Source organism: Grammomys surdaster, unplaced genomic scaffold, assembly GCF_004785775.1.
Source record: "Grammomys surdaster isolate TR1022 unplaced genomic scaffold, NIH_TR_1.0 126391, whole genome shotgun sequence".
Lineage (NCBI taxonomy): Eukaryota > Metazoa > Chordata > Mammalia > Rodentia > Muridae > Grammomys > Grammomys surdaster.
In genome coordinates this window covers 5,257,914-5,273,317 of record NW_021621185.1, presented here as the reverse complement: position 1 = coordinate 5,273,317, position 15,404 = coordinate 5,257,914, and the positions used below count along the sequence as shown (strand labels likewise).

The window sequence follows — 15,404 nt, the reverse complement described above, 5'->3', positions numbered from 1 at the left end:
ATGAAGGTGCCATGTTGTGTTGAGGACTCCAGTCTCTAAATGTTGACCAGTTGTCATCTGTTGCATGAGGAAGCTTTCTCTGATGAGATTGAGGTCTGAGGGAATAGCAGTAAGCCATTTGGATCATAAAATTGTTTTTTCCCTACCCTGGCACTCGAGTCTCTGCAGGACTAGGTGTATCTTCTCCCACTGAGGCTAAACAAGGTGGCTTAGTTGGGGAACAGATTCCACAGGCATGAAACAGATTCAGGGAGAGTCTTTGCTTCAGTGACTGGAGGACCTGCATGAAGACCGATGTGCAGGGGTCCAGAGCAGAAGGAGAGGGGGATTGGAAGGAGGAGCTGTGTGAGGAGAGGACTGGGAGGAGGGGGGTGCTATTGGAATGTAAAATGAATAAATTAATAGAAAAAGTTCGTAAAGTTTACAATTATCTTGATGAAGAGGATAAATGCAAAAAGGTAATTTTATATAGTAAAAGAAAAAAACATGTTATGATTTTGTAACTATCGTCACACATTCAAGTTGGATGTCTTAATATCTGATGTCTTTTATATCAGTCTTAATTGCTTATTTTCTTATTCTTCGTAACACTGTGAACAAACAAGAGTGGATCATCTAGCTTTATGACTTTGTTTTTTTTTTTCTCTAGGGATGAGTGCTTCACTTTTATTAGTGTATCTGTCAGCCTCGTTCATCTCTTTTGTATTTGGAGAAGCAGAAATAAGATTCACTGGACAAACAGAGTTTTTCGTTAATGAGACAAGTACCACAGTTATTCGCCTTGTCATTGAGAGGATAGGAGAACCAGCAAATGTTACTGCCATTGTGTCGGTAAGAAATGACTGCAGCCATGTTTTAAATCAGATGCATGTGACACTTTTTAGTCTCAACAGAAACATTTTTAGCTGTTTGGGGTTCTGAGTCTGAGTTTCATTATGACAAATGATCTGGAGAACGCGCTGTTGTATCTTAATCTGTTAGCAACTCAGAGAATGTTCCAGTGTCACCATGGGCATCTGACAGGGGTATTTTCAAGAAAGAGGCTAATTATTTTAAATCATTTATATGTTTGTTTTCAACTATTTTATTTTGTGTAATTTGAATCATAGGATCTTTTTTAGACATTCATTGTAAGGTATTTTTAGGTAAAAATATACGCGATATTTAAAAGGCACAAGTCATAGAAAAAAAACCCACTCATGGAGTCACTGTTGGAGAAATGAAGTATACTAACATAACTAAGATTTACATAGATTATATAAATTCTGTACTACATAAAGTTTACAGTTCGTATGGAATGCTTTATCTTATGTGTTTATGCCTATTTTTACCCAGAAAGCAATGTCATATGGACAATAAACATATTTCTATATCTTAAAACTTTGGGACGAAAATACTGTGTTTGTTGCTTGTTTATCCATGCACACATGTGCATATGTGCATACAGATGCACACATACACGTCTGTGTGGACAGGCAGGCCAGGTCAATGTCAAGTAGCTTCCTCTCTGTCACTGTCCTTCTTACTGAACCCACCACTCCTGATGGGTGCCTCATTAGGGCTCACCAGGGACCCTTGTACCGCCACACCCACAGCACTGAGTTACAGATAAGTGGTCTGCCATCCATGGTAAAGGCAGTTTATCAACTAACCCAGCTTTTAACTCTTCCAAAGTGACTTTTTTAAAGCAATAGGTTAAATTATTTATAAAAATATTGAAAAAAGAGACAAAAGAGAAAGCCTACCTATAAAGTGAACCCAATGTTATAATTTTGTATAGCTTAGTTTCTGCTCAATTTGACATATATGCATACATTTTATAAGTTCATTTCTAGTTCTAGTGCACACTGTATTTGATGGCATTCACTGGTCTTTCCAGTGACTGTATTTTGCTTTCCTTGGGAGATTGTTGTATTCCAAACATTCCTCCACTGCTTTCATTGATGTTGATTCCAGGTTTTTCTGTCTATAGTGAATGTCATTCTGAATTGTTTATATATGACTATTTCCCTGTATTTCGGGTTTTTAGAATGGATTAATGTATTTTTATGTCTGTTTAGTGCGTCTTTTCTGAACAATTGCCATTTTCCATAGCAAGTTATCCGTCTGAGCCAGTTTCCCATGCTCCTCTCGACACTTCCACTCATTTTGATTTTTCAACCATTTCATGTGGGTCCCTGTTCTGGAGGGCTCCCCATGAAGATCTCAGGCCCAGACAGGTGCAGGGGTCCAGGCCACAGGGTAGAGTGTGAGCAGGGAGGGGGAATTACCTCCACTGCCTCCACTGCTGCCTCTGTCCACATCTCTGCTGTCACTACCCAGTTACTCCCAGATACTACGCCTGTCTCTCTGCGCTGAGCCGGTCAGGGCTGGGTCGGTGAGAAGCTGGCTAGTTAGCAAGAAGGGGAGGATCCTGAAGGTGCTTCAGGAGAGCAGATCTCTTCCCAAGTGTTACAGCTCTTGTGGCAGAAACTCTCACACAATGGGATGATTCTCACACACCTTTACTTCTCCCGAATAGGGTTCTTATATACAGTTCTGGGGTGGGATAGGGTCTGGCAGCAGATAACCCCTATTGGCTTGGTCTGAGAGCTTGGAGATACCTCATCTACATTTGGGAGAGCCTGAGGCACTGTTCCTATGTGACTGATGGTCATATACTTCTCTGTGGGAGGGGCTTTGGAGGGCTGAAGCTAAGTGAAAGGAACCAGGGGCCCAGGGACAAGGCCGAACAGCTACTGTCCCATTAGGGTCCAGGGGTTTGAGGCCTGTGCTCTACCAGGTGTGCAGCTGCCTCTCACAGCCTACCACCCCACAGTTTAATACTTATTTTTATATAAATTATAACTAGATAATGACTAAACTTTCCCAAAGTATGTTCTTATTTCTCATTTGTGTTAAGTAAATTTCCCTAGTGCCCAAATTGTGAATTTTGAACTCCAGTGAAGGAAATGTCAGTTGTCCAATGAACTTTTATTTATTTATTTATTTTATAAAACTGCTTTAAGATTCTCAGTTTGCTGTGGGTCTTACTAGGAACATTGCATCCACAGATTTAGATCTTACGAAGGGTAGTAATCATTAATACTTTGGGATGCTAAAACATTGGGTCTATTTTAGTTGCTGTGGATAGTGTAAGTACAATTGTAGGTTGAACATTTGGGAAAATTACAGCACCTCCTCAGTTTTATAGGCCGCTTCCCACCTCTCTTTGTTAGAGTTTTAGCCATAATTTGTGTGGTCTATAGGCTATAGTCTACAACAAATTGAGTAAGAGACAGAGGAAAAAAATTAGAATTACTTTTCAATGAAAGTCTTGGGGTTTTTTTTGTGTGTGAAATTAACCTTAATTCCACAATATAGTGGAAATATTTTATATGTAGTGATTTACTCTAGTGATATTCTTTATTACATTTATTTATTTATTTATTTATTTATTTATTTATTTATTTATTTATTTATGTGTGTCTATGGACACACAGGTAGAGGGCTGAGGACAAGTTACAGAAGCTGGTCCTTCTCTCCTCCGTGTGAATCTGAAATAGACCTCAGGTTGTCAGTCTTGGCTGCAAGTACATTTACCCCATCTTGCTCGTTCTGTGATATTTCCTCAAAAGACGAATCTTACTTGTTGCTAAACATTGGTCTTTGGGAATCCTATTGTAAATGTTAGTGCCACCTGATCAATACCCTTTCTCCTGATTGCTCCAGTGAGGATTGGCTTTGCTTGCTTAGCTCTTTGTTAAATGTGGATGTTCTGTTTCGCACTTGGTAGCTGAACGGAGAAGACACTGGTGACTTTTTTGATACATACGCCGCGGCATTTATCCCTGCTGGAGGAACGAACAGGACAGTGTACATAGCAGTATGTGATGATGATCTTCCGGAGCCTGACGAAACTTTCACTTTTCAGTTGACATTGCAGGTAAGTTCTTCATTCTCCTCAACAGTGAGTTCATAAAACTCCTTCTAACACTTGAAACTCTACGTAGTTAGTGATAAGGCAAGGCATATGTCTCGTGATGGTTTCCGTAGGTCTCTTTGACAGATCTATCATAGTGTGGTTGAGGGTCTGTTTATAGACTTGTGTTCCTGGCTAGTAGAAACACCACTGAAGAAAATATCTCCATCCCCCAGAAGTTGTCAACTGCCTGTAGATTCTTAGACAAGGTTTATTTATACTTTTAATAATTAAAGACAGAAATTCTGCTGAAAGATTATTTTTCTTCTAATATTTAATGCATTAATTTGTTTGTTTTCTCTTTAGAAACCCTCAGCAAATGTGAAACTTGGATGGCCAAGGGCTGCTTCTGTGACAATCCTGTCAAATGACAATGCATTTGGAATTATTTCCTTTAGTATGGTATGGCTACAGTGGAGACTGTAGTAGTTGCAAGATACTGCTACATTCAGTTTTCTCTTGCCTAGTTTTCCTGGTGTTGGCTAGTGCGATTCTGTTGTGATATTAAATAAGAATAGACACAGAAAGAAAACGTGCAGTAAATGTAAGATTAATCTGCAGGTGTGATAGCTCTTCCAATTAAATTCTCAGATATTCTTAGTAATTCATATTTCATGGAGGTTAAATCTCGGACTCATCTCCTGAAATTCCCTTCAGGTTATTTCCTCTCTTTCATCAGGTTCTTGTTCTTCTAACTCATCCAATTTTCAGAGAGTTTCATTTTTAAAAACAAACACACAAGACAAGTCTTTGGTGGAGAGAAAATGTTTCCAGCTCCTTATGCTAAAATTAAAGGTTGTGTTCAACACCACTGGATTTGGATTCCGAGTAGGAGGCTATAATAATCTTTCCAATAGTCTTTTCAAATTCCGTTGCTAAGTGACATTTAAAAATCTGATACCACATTCTCTAGCTTTTTATTCATGTTCCATTTTCGAACAGTCCTCCACTTGTGTGCATTTTATGTCGCAGCTCTGTAAAGTCATCTTTGCTGTAGAGAAGTGTGCTCTTTATGTTTGAGTTACCTTTATTGAAAGGGATGTTTTCCTAACTTAAATTTAGTAGATATTTGGTAACCTGACGCTACTGTCACTCGTAGACATTAATTTCATAAATTAGGGATTCTTGAAGCGATTATTACACGTTCTTCTGTTTAGTTTTCCGCACACCTTCACACCCACGTCTGCCTTCCCACTGAACCTCACAGTGATTTGTTTAAAAGCCGACTCTCTTTTCTTTGACCTCCTTCCTCCCATCTTAATTCTCTCTTTCTTCTGAAATTGTGCGTCCTAGGCTGTGGGGATGAGTCCTAGGCTCTGGGGTTGGTCGTGGTGCTACTAGGCCTTCTCTGACAGACTCCACGTGAGCTCCATGTCACAGAAGGTACTCAATAGCCTGCCTCCATCTCTCACTTTTTAACAATTACATTGATAGTGAGCATGGCATTGGTAGAGTGGTAAGAACCAGTAAGAACCACCAGTATTGAATACTCTGCCTGTGTCACGAGGTAGGAAGAACTCTTGGTAATCTAGTCACAGATCTTTGAGACAGCTCTCTTAGTCCCATTAATCGATGGTTCTGACATTGCACCCCCAGAGATGTCCACTGCTTTATACAAGTTTGCACTCAATGCTTTTTTTAATCCTCCTCATCTACCTTGGGTTTTAGCTACTGCCCACAGTGGCCTGTTTCAACATTGAAGTTCTCCTGTTCTCCTCTTCAGGGTCTGAAAGTCATTAACAACTTTGTGTCTTAAGTGACCTTCTGCCTGGTGCTGAGGCAGGTGTGCATGACAAGTAGGCCTAGTGAGCTACTAGCTTGCTCTGGATGCTTAGATTATTTTTGTGACCTCCTGGGCTCTGTGGGTGCTTTAATCTATCATCTTTTAGCTGGGGAGACTTTAAGATTCCTCAGAGCAGACGCTGGTAGGACGGGGAAAACCTGTTCAATGCAGGCTTTGTTTTTCTTTACACTGCTTTTCTATATTCCCATTTTAAAAAATCATCTATTGTTTATTGATGCTGGGAATACGTACTGTAATAGTACAATATGAACTGATTTGCTGTGACATTTAGCTTTTCTAAGGCAGTACTTTTACCGCATCTTCCCTCTCTCTGATTGATCAATGCCTGATTAACTTTGCTCTTCCCAATAGCCCTCATCAATCTCAGTGACTGAGCCAAGGAGCAGAAATGCATCTGTACCTCTTACTCTCATCAGGGAAAGAGGCACCTACGGACTGGTCATTGTGACTTTTGATGTAAGTTTACTTTGAAATAATTTTAGATAATACCATGTTGAGTCCGTATCACATGACTGCAATTTAAAATAATACAAAAATCTTCTGTGTGATAAATATCACACTGACTTAAAATTAGAGTCCTGCTTTTTACAAACTTTGTGGTTAATAGAGAAGTATTTTCTCTGCAGCTTGCATGTATTAAGTGTACATGAAACTTAATCATTTTAGATATAGGATAATAGTAAATAATAAAATAGATAAATGGCATTAATTATATAAAATTTCTGGAATCTTTATGATAACCACTTTTAAAGCTGTACAATTAGCACTCACAGATTATTGAGGTTGATAAACATTACTTGTGCTGTCTGCCTCCATTTCCTCAGGACATTCCATAGATGGCCTGAACAGCAGTTACCTCTGTCACGGAGGCTCACGGATATTGTACAGTGTCGTGTGAATGACACACACTCTAGGGAGGCATATCTTATTGCTTCCCACAATGATACCTTCTGAGGGTCACACTGAAATTCTCAATTTACTTTTCTGTTCTGTATGGTCTGAAACATGACCTAAAATTTTAGAGTGTTTGAAAGTTTTGATACATTCCTAGTTTAGTGATTAATTGTAACACAAGTGGATTAGATATTTGGATTAATATAACACAATTTTACTGTGACACAGGAGATATTTATTATATTTATAGATGTCTAGATCAGATGGTGTCTCTTTAACTGTATAAGAACTCAAAGTAGGGAGCAGAGGAGATGGCTCTGTGTTAGAAGCACTTGGCATGCTAGCAGGAGGCTCTTTTGAATGCTCATAACTCAGGAAAGGCCACGTGTGAAATCCCAGTGCGCCACAGTGGAGACTGGAGATGCTCTGGAAACAGACAGACTGTCTGAAACAAGGTGAAAGTCAGGGACCTGCACTAAACACACGTGTGTACATGCACACACGCAGTTCACAAATGCACAAAGATTAAAAAAAAAAACAGAACATAAAATAGCATAAGACAATAGATACAGAAAAACCATACAACATTCAACTAAAAATGCAGAACTCTTGCACGTTTTATACCCGATACCTTAAGGAGGAGTTTGCTTTACAGTATTTATAGCTAGGACCTAAGAGATAAGGCATGTGCTGCTCGCTGAACGCTTTAGTGAGTGAGAGTACACATGCTTGCCTCCCGCCTGCAAAGCAGATGTTCTCGTGCTCATTTTAAAGATAAGCAAAATGCTACCCAGTTGTCAGACAGTTTTCCCAAGGTCACATAGCCAGTGATGGAGCTAGAACCATTTCTTCACAGGAATTACTTGTCTTTGATACCTTTATCAAGAGATGTGTTTCTCCAGCCCCCTCCCCAGGTTTAATATAACAGTTAAAACCCCTGAACCTTAGAAAACACAACTTACTATAACTATAGTCAAGGTGTATAATGGCATTACAGTCCCTGACTTAATTAGAAAGGGGGGATGTCTCCCAGAAAAACTCATATGTTTTGTGTGAAGTATCTTTATATTTTAGAATTTTGCTAGCAACACAACAGTAATGTTTTCTTTGTTTTTTAGATATTTTGTTTAACTGGTGGGACTGTTTATTTCTTTGCAGGTATCAGGTGGCCCAAATCCCCCTGAGGAAGATTTGAATCCAGTTAGAGGAAATATCACCTTTCCACCTGGCAGGGCGACTATACTTTACAACTTGAGCATACTTGATGACGAGGTCAGTACTTGATGTTAAGTACATGAGTGTACTTGATGACGAGGTCAGTACTTGGTGTTAAGTACACAGAGGAGGCAGGGTCAGTGATGGAAACTTGGAGAGAACTATGTTTGAATATTAAATTGTATTTATTATTTGAAATTATTCAAGGGTGCAGAATTAATGTGTCATACCCATTTATACTTTAACCACGAGTAGCGAGCTGTGATATGGGGATGTAGCTTGCAAATACTTACCTGATTTATTTCATAATAAATTGTGCTTATAGGGCTGGTGGTGTGGGGAGGCTCTTGCCTAACATGTGTAACCCCCTGGCTTCCATCCCCAGTGTCTTGAACTAAATGTAATATAAAGATTGAAGAATTTTAAACATCTGATTATTATTTTTGAACTAATCATTTAATATTTGAACAGGGGCATAGGTGATCTTCTAGCAACCATATTTTCATATAAGTTCAAGGAAAATTCTATTGAAATTGATATTTTTGTTTAGATTAAAATATTTGTTTATCAGTGCATGCCTGTTCATAAGCATGAGCTTTATACACATAGGTTCTGGGAATCAATCCCAGGTTACCATCTTATGTGGCATCTTTAGGATGATGAGCCATCTTGCAACCTACTTTGTTTAGATATTTATAGTTTCATAGTTACAGAGAAGATTTTATAGCGTAGTCCACTGCACATTTACATATATGACAGAGTTTGATTGCAGAGGCAAATCTGAATGGTAGTGCACAGAGATCTCTCTCATGAGCTAGTAAGAAAACCTTGCAAAGGTATCCAGTATTGCTAAAGAAGAGAAAACAGGAGAAACAGACAGAAACATGTAGCTTCCTCCAAACTCCTGTAACCAAAGTACAAACAGCAACTAAAGAAGAAAATTCCTTAGAAACGTTAGGAGGACAGATTTCTATGGAACAACCCAAGACATTTGCTAGACATCGATGTCCATATTTTTCTAGGACAGGAAATCAACAACGGCTTTCTCCTCAGAGCTCCCAGGACTGGGTTATGATCAAGGATCATAACCACCAGTGATCTGAAGTTGACAAGGATTTACTCACATTTGGACTGTGTGTTCTTTACAGTTTTCTCAACTGTGATCAAGATTCAAAGAAACAAATACGCATCACTAACTCTTCCCAGAGTTACTTTGTTACTTTTTATTTTCTATCTGAACGGAAAATACATCAGCATTGGAAGAGAACTTAGTGTATGGATGCTGAGCCTCTTACCATTCCCCTCACTTCAGACTTTTCAGTTTCTATGAAACATGCTCACAGTTTATTTCTGGGGTCTGTTTCTGGATATTTTGGCTAATGATGTTTTGCTTGTATCCTGTAACAGGTACCAGAAAATGATGAAATATTTTTGATTCAGCTGAGAAGTGTAGAAGGAGGAGCAGAGATTAATTCCTCTAGGAGTTCGGTTGAAATCATTGTGAAGAAAAACGATAGTCCTGTGAACTTCATGCAGAGCGTGTACCTGGTTCCGGAGGAAGACCACATACTCACTATTCCTGTGGTTCGTGGAAAGGATAATGATGGAAACCTGATCGGGTCTGATGAATCCCCAGTGTCAGTCAGATACACAGTTATGGCTGGGGATTCAACAGCGCATGCCCAGCAGAACGTTGACTTCATTGATCTTCAGCCAGACACGACTCTTGCCTTTCCCCCTTTCATTCATGAATTGCACCTGAAATTTCAGATAATCGATGACCTCATACCAGAGATAGCTGAATCGTTTCACATTATGTTACTAAAGAACACTTTGCAGGGAGATGCCGTGCTAATGGGCCCTTCTACGGTACAGGTCACCATTAAGCCAAATGACAAGCCATATGGAGTTCTTTCATTCAATAGCATTTTGTTTGAAAGGCCAGTTATAATTGATGAAGATACAGCATCCAGGTATAATTTACTTTAAACTTCTAACTGTAATTATTTTATGGTCATTACGTGATTTAATTTTTATGGTGCTGACACAATGCTGAGCTGATAGTGCCATTTCCACTATGAATGCTTTAATGATTTCTCTTTTAATGTGATTTAATTATTAAAATGTACTCACGTAGTGATAAGTTCTTAAGCTATATCCACATATATGTACTTTTCATATTTATTTTTAATATGAAATAATAGATTTTGTGTTGGTTTCTGCTTTTTAAAAGTGTATGATATGACCCTGTATGTTATAAACAATTCTAGATTTGAAGAAATTACAGTGGTTAGAAATGGTGGCACGCACGGGAATGTCTCTGTGAGCTGGGTGTTGACACGGAACAGCAGTGAGCCCTCACCGGTGACTACAGACATCAGCCCTGCTTCTGGGACTCTGCAGTTCGCACAGGGGCAGATGCTGGCGCCAATTTCTCTAGCCGTCTTTGACGATGATCTTCCAGAAGAGGCCGAAGCCTACCTCCTTACAATCTTACCTCACACCATTCAAGGAGGCGCTGAAGTGAGCGAGCCAGCGCAGGTAGAGCCTTTGCGTGCTTCACCCTGTCAGTACTTCTGTGATGACAAAAGAGCAGAGGGCTTTAAGTGTACAGCTCCACAGACCTGTGCATGTCTCCATACTAAGCCAGCCTTCCTCCACGGGCTTTAGCCCAAGCAAATATTTTACCATTTAAAAGTTTCAAAACTTGTGTTTTCTGAAAAATTTGAAAACTGTTATTGATTCTTTTCCACTTTTTCATGGAAAAAAAAAGACATGGTGCATAAATAAATACTAAATCAGAAGAGTCCTTGTATAGCTCCTTCTCTTCACCACTCTCTTCCATTCGCAGCTTCTGTTCTACATTCAGGACAGCGATGATGTTTATGGAGAAATAGCCCTTTTTCCCGTGGAGAGCCAGAAGATTGAAAGCAGTCCTAGCGAGCGAGCCTTATCCTTGAGTTTTACAAGACACGGGGGAAGTAAAGGAGACGTGAAGGTGACTTATTCTGCACTTTATATTCCTGCCGGAGCTGTGGACCCTTCGAGAGCAAAGGATGGCATCTTAAATACATCCAGGAGAAGCAACTTCCTTTTCCCTGAACATAACCAACAAGTCACTACAAAATTACCAATAAGAAATGATGCATTCCTCCAGAATGGGGCCCACTTTCTAGTGCAGGTACTATAATGACTAAAATAACCTCAACTTTGGTTAAACCACAACAATCTATGGAAAATAGCTAACAGTTATTTTGTTTGTATTTATAATTTAGATTCTATTTGTTATTTGAAACTACTTAGAAATGGTGTAGTGATACGCACCTGTAATCCAGTATTCAGGAGACTATGGCAAGAGGACCATGAGCTGTAGGCCAGCCTGGGCTACATATTGAACACTGTTAGAAACAGTGTTCCTTAAGAGACAACACTTTCTCCTATGGCATATTAATCTCAATAAGGGAAGGATTCTGCTGAGATAAATGTCTTAGCCAGGTGGCAATACAAATAACACCAGACATGGAGTGCAAGTGGACTATAGCAGGTGACATAGTAGAGTGACATGACAGGCTGGTGAGTAAGGCCACACAGATGCACCATAGGTGTGGCTTGGCTTGAAGCCACAAAATATCACATGACAACAGGATTTATGGAAGAAATGTTTCCTATAGCATTTATTGTGGGAGATAATTTCTTCATTTGTTTCTTCATTATGTGTGGATCACATCCCTGGGCTTCTCACTGTGAAGAGCCTTGCCTCATGCTCGTCCATCTTGTCATCCTTCCTTTTCAACTTCTATCTGCAAATACATCATTTTTATATTGTAATTTAAAATGGATGTACCCATTTGGGAAGTATCTCCATTTTCCACACATTTGATATTGGCTGGATCTTAAATTAGAAAGCAATGAAGGCTGCTTGTCAAACTTTGATGATATAAAGAAGTTTGATACAGAATTAGATAATGGGAATTATAAAGTTAAAAATCATATCTTAAGCCATGCATGGTGGCGCATGCCTTAAATTTGGGTACTTGTGAGGAAGAAGCAGGCAGATCTGTGTTTGAGGACAGCCTGGTCTACATAGCAAGTTTCAGGCTATCCAGGCCTACAAGGTGAGACCTTATCTCAAAAGAGCAAAACAAAACATAATAAAAAACTAAATATTACTTGACCACACATTGTGACACCCACAATGTATACCAAATGAAACACTATTTTCCATGTCTCTGTGTTTCGTGCTGCTGTAAGGAATTCTGCATTTTTACCAGGCTTTTGTAAAAGGAATCGCGTATTCTTTCTAGCCTGAAGAGAAGACACACACTCTGGGTATTTTATTCTGTTTACAAGCTGTAAGCCTAGACTGTAGGTTCTGGGCTGTTCTAACTTATATCCCAACTGTGTGTCCCTTGTTACTTGCTGTTTCCCCTGGCCCTGTGCTCATGGTCCATCTTCTCTCATGGCAGCCTCCTCCTCTCCTGGTCTCCTTTCTCCTTTTCCCCTGGCCTCTCCTGAGACCCGACCCTCAAGTCCCACCTTTTTCTACTACTCAAGCCTGTAGCCTTTTATTGACCTATTAATTTGGGGAACAAGGTTTGCATAACAAAAGATGGTGTACATGAAAATTCGCTCATCTTGCGGCAACCAGATTGTGGGGCACAGAATTTAGCATTTGAATCCGTAGCAGCACCAGACCAACCCCAGCGTCTTAATTTCATGGGTTATGATGGCTGTCTCTGAGTTCTCCATTTCTAGTGAGGTAGTGTTTCATGGGGTATCATGGCTCTCTCTGCAGGTTCTGACCATTGTCCTTCTCTCTGCCGTCCTTGTTCTTAGATGATATTCCCCACTGAAATTTGAGATCAGCTGTAGTAACTGTCTTTCTGTCATTTCCTGGGTGGGAAGTTTTTAATGAACTCTGGGGTTTTCTTAGCTTCTTGTGTTCCTGTTTTGGATCATGTTTTACTTTTGCTGTAATAGATTAATCCTCAAACACATATGCAGAAAGTGTGTATGTAATAGACGTCCTGAGGCTTTGTGTGGGTGAAAGTGTGAAACCTCAGACTTTGTGTGTTTTGTTTGGGAAGTAGTGGTAGACTGAAACCGTTTCTTCTTTATTACACAGAAGATAGTCTTTTAGCTTCCCGAGTCGAGGATGAGAAATTTAAAAGGAAGGGAACGAGTTATTGTTTAGGTAATCTGTTAGTCTCTGAAAGCATGTAGTATTCACGACTCTCTAAATGTCATTGGCCTGTGTCCAAACTTACTAAGCATTCAGGGTGGTTCTTTTCTCCGGAAGATGTTTGTCCTTAGCTAAGTGTGACACATGCCTTATGCTTTGCATTAAAGAGGAATAACTCACCAAGTGGCCTGGTGAGTGGCCTGTTATGAGGATGAATGGTTTTTCAATATGTAGTGAACACTTTTTTTTTTTATGAGTGCTTATCCAGTGGGAGATGTTTGTTATGTTCCGAGCACTGATTAATTTTTATTTTCATTATTTTGTTGTATTTCCTTCATGTGGAGGATTTTGCTGTGATGTTTGACCAAGGATAGCCCATTCTAATGATCCCTAGAGGTGTACAGACCACAGCTCTACTCACAACTCTGCATCTTCTTCCTGGGTTTATGGAATGCTCTTGAGAGAATGACAAGTCCCATGGCAGAGTGTGTGAAGTTGAGCAGAGTCAATGGTTAAGACTAGAGCAAGAACTAAAAACTAGACCACTGGCATCAAAACACATTTAGGCATATAAATACGAATTTTAAAAAAGTTAAATTATGTCATAACTTGTTTGGTTTCTAAAGTTGATTTTGTTAAATGTGATGCATACAATTTGACTAGTTCATGCTTGGGGTAGTTTTCTTCAAGTATCCATGAGCCATAGGTATATCAGTGTTGAGTAGTTTAAGGATTTATTTAAAATTGTCCCTTGTGTCTTCTGGATTCAGGATGTGCTTATTAATACACATCTATGATTCTTTTTTTTTTTTTTTGGTCTCTGACATCTCAGTGATCAGTTGTTGCTTTTGTTCTTACAGCATCCTGAGCACCTTGGTGATCTTAGAGCATTTAGTGATTCAGTGTGACTAAGATTCTAGTGTTTGGTGTCACCATGTAACTAAGGATTGAGGAAGCAGAGGTGTCATGTAGATTTGTAGGTGTGTACTGCCCCAGTAGTACATATGTGAAGGCAAAGAATGGCCTCTTACGAGTGCAGGGAACATCTTCATTTGACATATGTTTATGGAACCAGAGCGAAAATGGCAAGATGATAAAACTTTCATTTCTTATTGATCAGTTCATTGATCTTTTTCTATTATCTTTTATATCATTCCTCTGTGGTTTTCAAAAGTATAGCACTAAAATTAATTGTCTGACTTTCTCATCAAAGTAGCTAAAATGACTTGTTACTCTTTCTTTGTAGAAAGGTTTGAGCAAAAGAAATATTGAGTTTCTTTCTTCGATGCTTTAGACAATTCTAGAATTTCAGAGATCCATGAGTAAATGGGGATGAATGTGCAGCTCACATTTTATCCCTTACACAGCGCCAGTGAAGTTTACATCCTTACCTCTAACCAGTGTATACTCCTATTTTACAATCTCATACACAGTGAAGTTTACATCCTTACCTCTAACCAGTGTATACTCCTATTTTACAATCTCATACACAGTGAAGTTTACATCCTTACCTCTAGCCAGTGTGTACTCCTATTTTACAATCTCATACACATGCATCGGTGCTATTTATTCTTTCTGCTATTTTGTAAAAATACACACACACACACACACACACACACACACACACACACATGACCATTTGTACGTGTGTTCATTTTCTCTGGAAATAAAAGTTATATGCAAATGGTTTTAACTATACATTTGTCTTTACAGCTTATTTATTTCAAAAACTCAATGTAGTTTACTAAGGAATCAAACATTGTTTTATTTGGCTTAGTTTGTGTATCAGTATTGGACAAAATTTGTAGTCTAATTTCTTTTTACTTTTCTTCAAATGAGCACTTACTAAATGTGGTTTTCTTCACATCTTTCTCTTGTACATAATTTTCAACAAAATGCATGACATTTAAATGAGCCATTTACATTGGCCCTTTGGAATGTATGTTGTATGTCACAAAGTATTCCAGCCATGGGAGAACAGTCCTAGTCCTATACATTTCTGGAAAAACCACACAACTCACAAATCTCTACTGTAGTATCTAAGCAGCATCATGTCAACATTTCAAAGCTTTGCAGGGTTGGACATTTGAAACGCTTTGTGAAGCTGAAAATAGCATGTCAATTAAAAAGCTTTCGTTTTATAGTCCTGTAGTGATGAAGCAATTGAACAGTATAGATAGAGAAGTTTCATGTGTAAGACACTGAACAGTGTAGATAGAGAAGTTCCATGTGTAAGACACTGAACAGTATAGATAGAGAAGTTCCATGTGTAAGACATTGAACAGTGTAGATAGAGAAGTTCCATGTGTAAGACACTGAACAGTGTAGATAGAGAAGCTCCATGTGTA

General features: G+C 39.0%; 1 protein-coding gene across 1 annotated transcript in view; it reads left to right on the top strand.

The window, feature by feature from the left end:
• Positions 1-15,404, top strand: part of Adgrv1 (adhesion G protein-coupled receptor V1) — a 543,344-nt gene that overhangs the window by 50,761 nt on the left and 477,179 nt on the right. Inside the window, exons 2-9 of the mRNA XM_028760109.1 lie at positions 650-831; positions 3,776-3,925; positions 4,268-4,363; positions 6,117-6,221; positions 7,818-7,931; positions 9,282-9,847; positions 10,139-10,415; positions 10,726-11,055. Of these exons, the coding sequence (XP_028615942.1) occupies positions 652-831; positions 3,776-3,925; positions 4,268-4,363; positions 6,117-6,221; positions 7,818-7,931; positions 9,282-9,847; positions 10,139-10,415; positions 10,726-11,055 (1,818 nt within the window). The 5' untranslated portion in view covers positions 650-651. The remainder of the gene's footprint in view (positions 1-649; positions 832-3,775; positions 3,926-4,267; positions 4,364-6,116; positions 6,222-7,817; positions 7,932-9,281; positions 9,848-10,138; positions 10,416-10,725; positions 11,056-15,404) is intronic.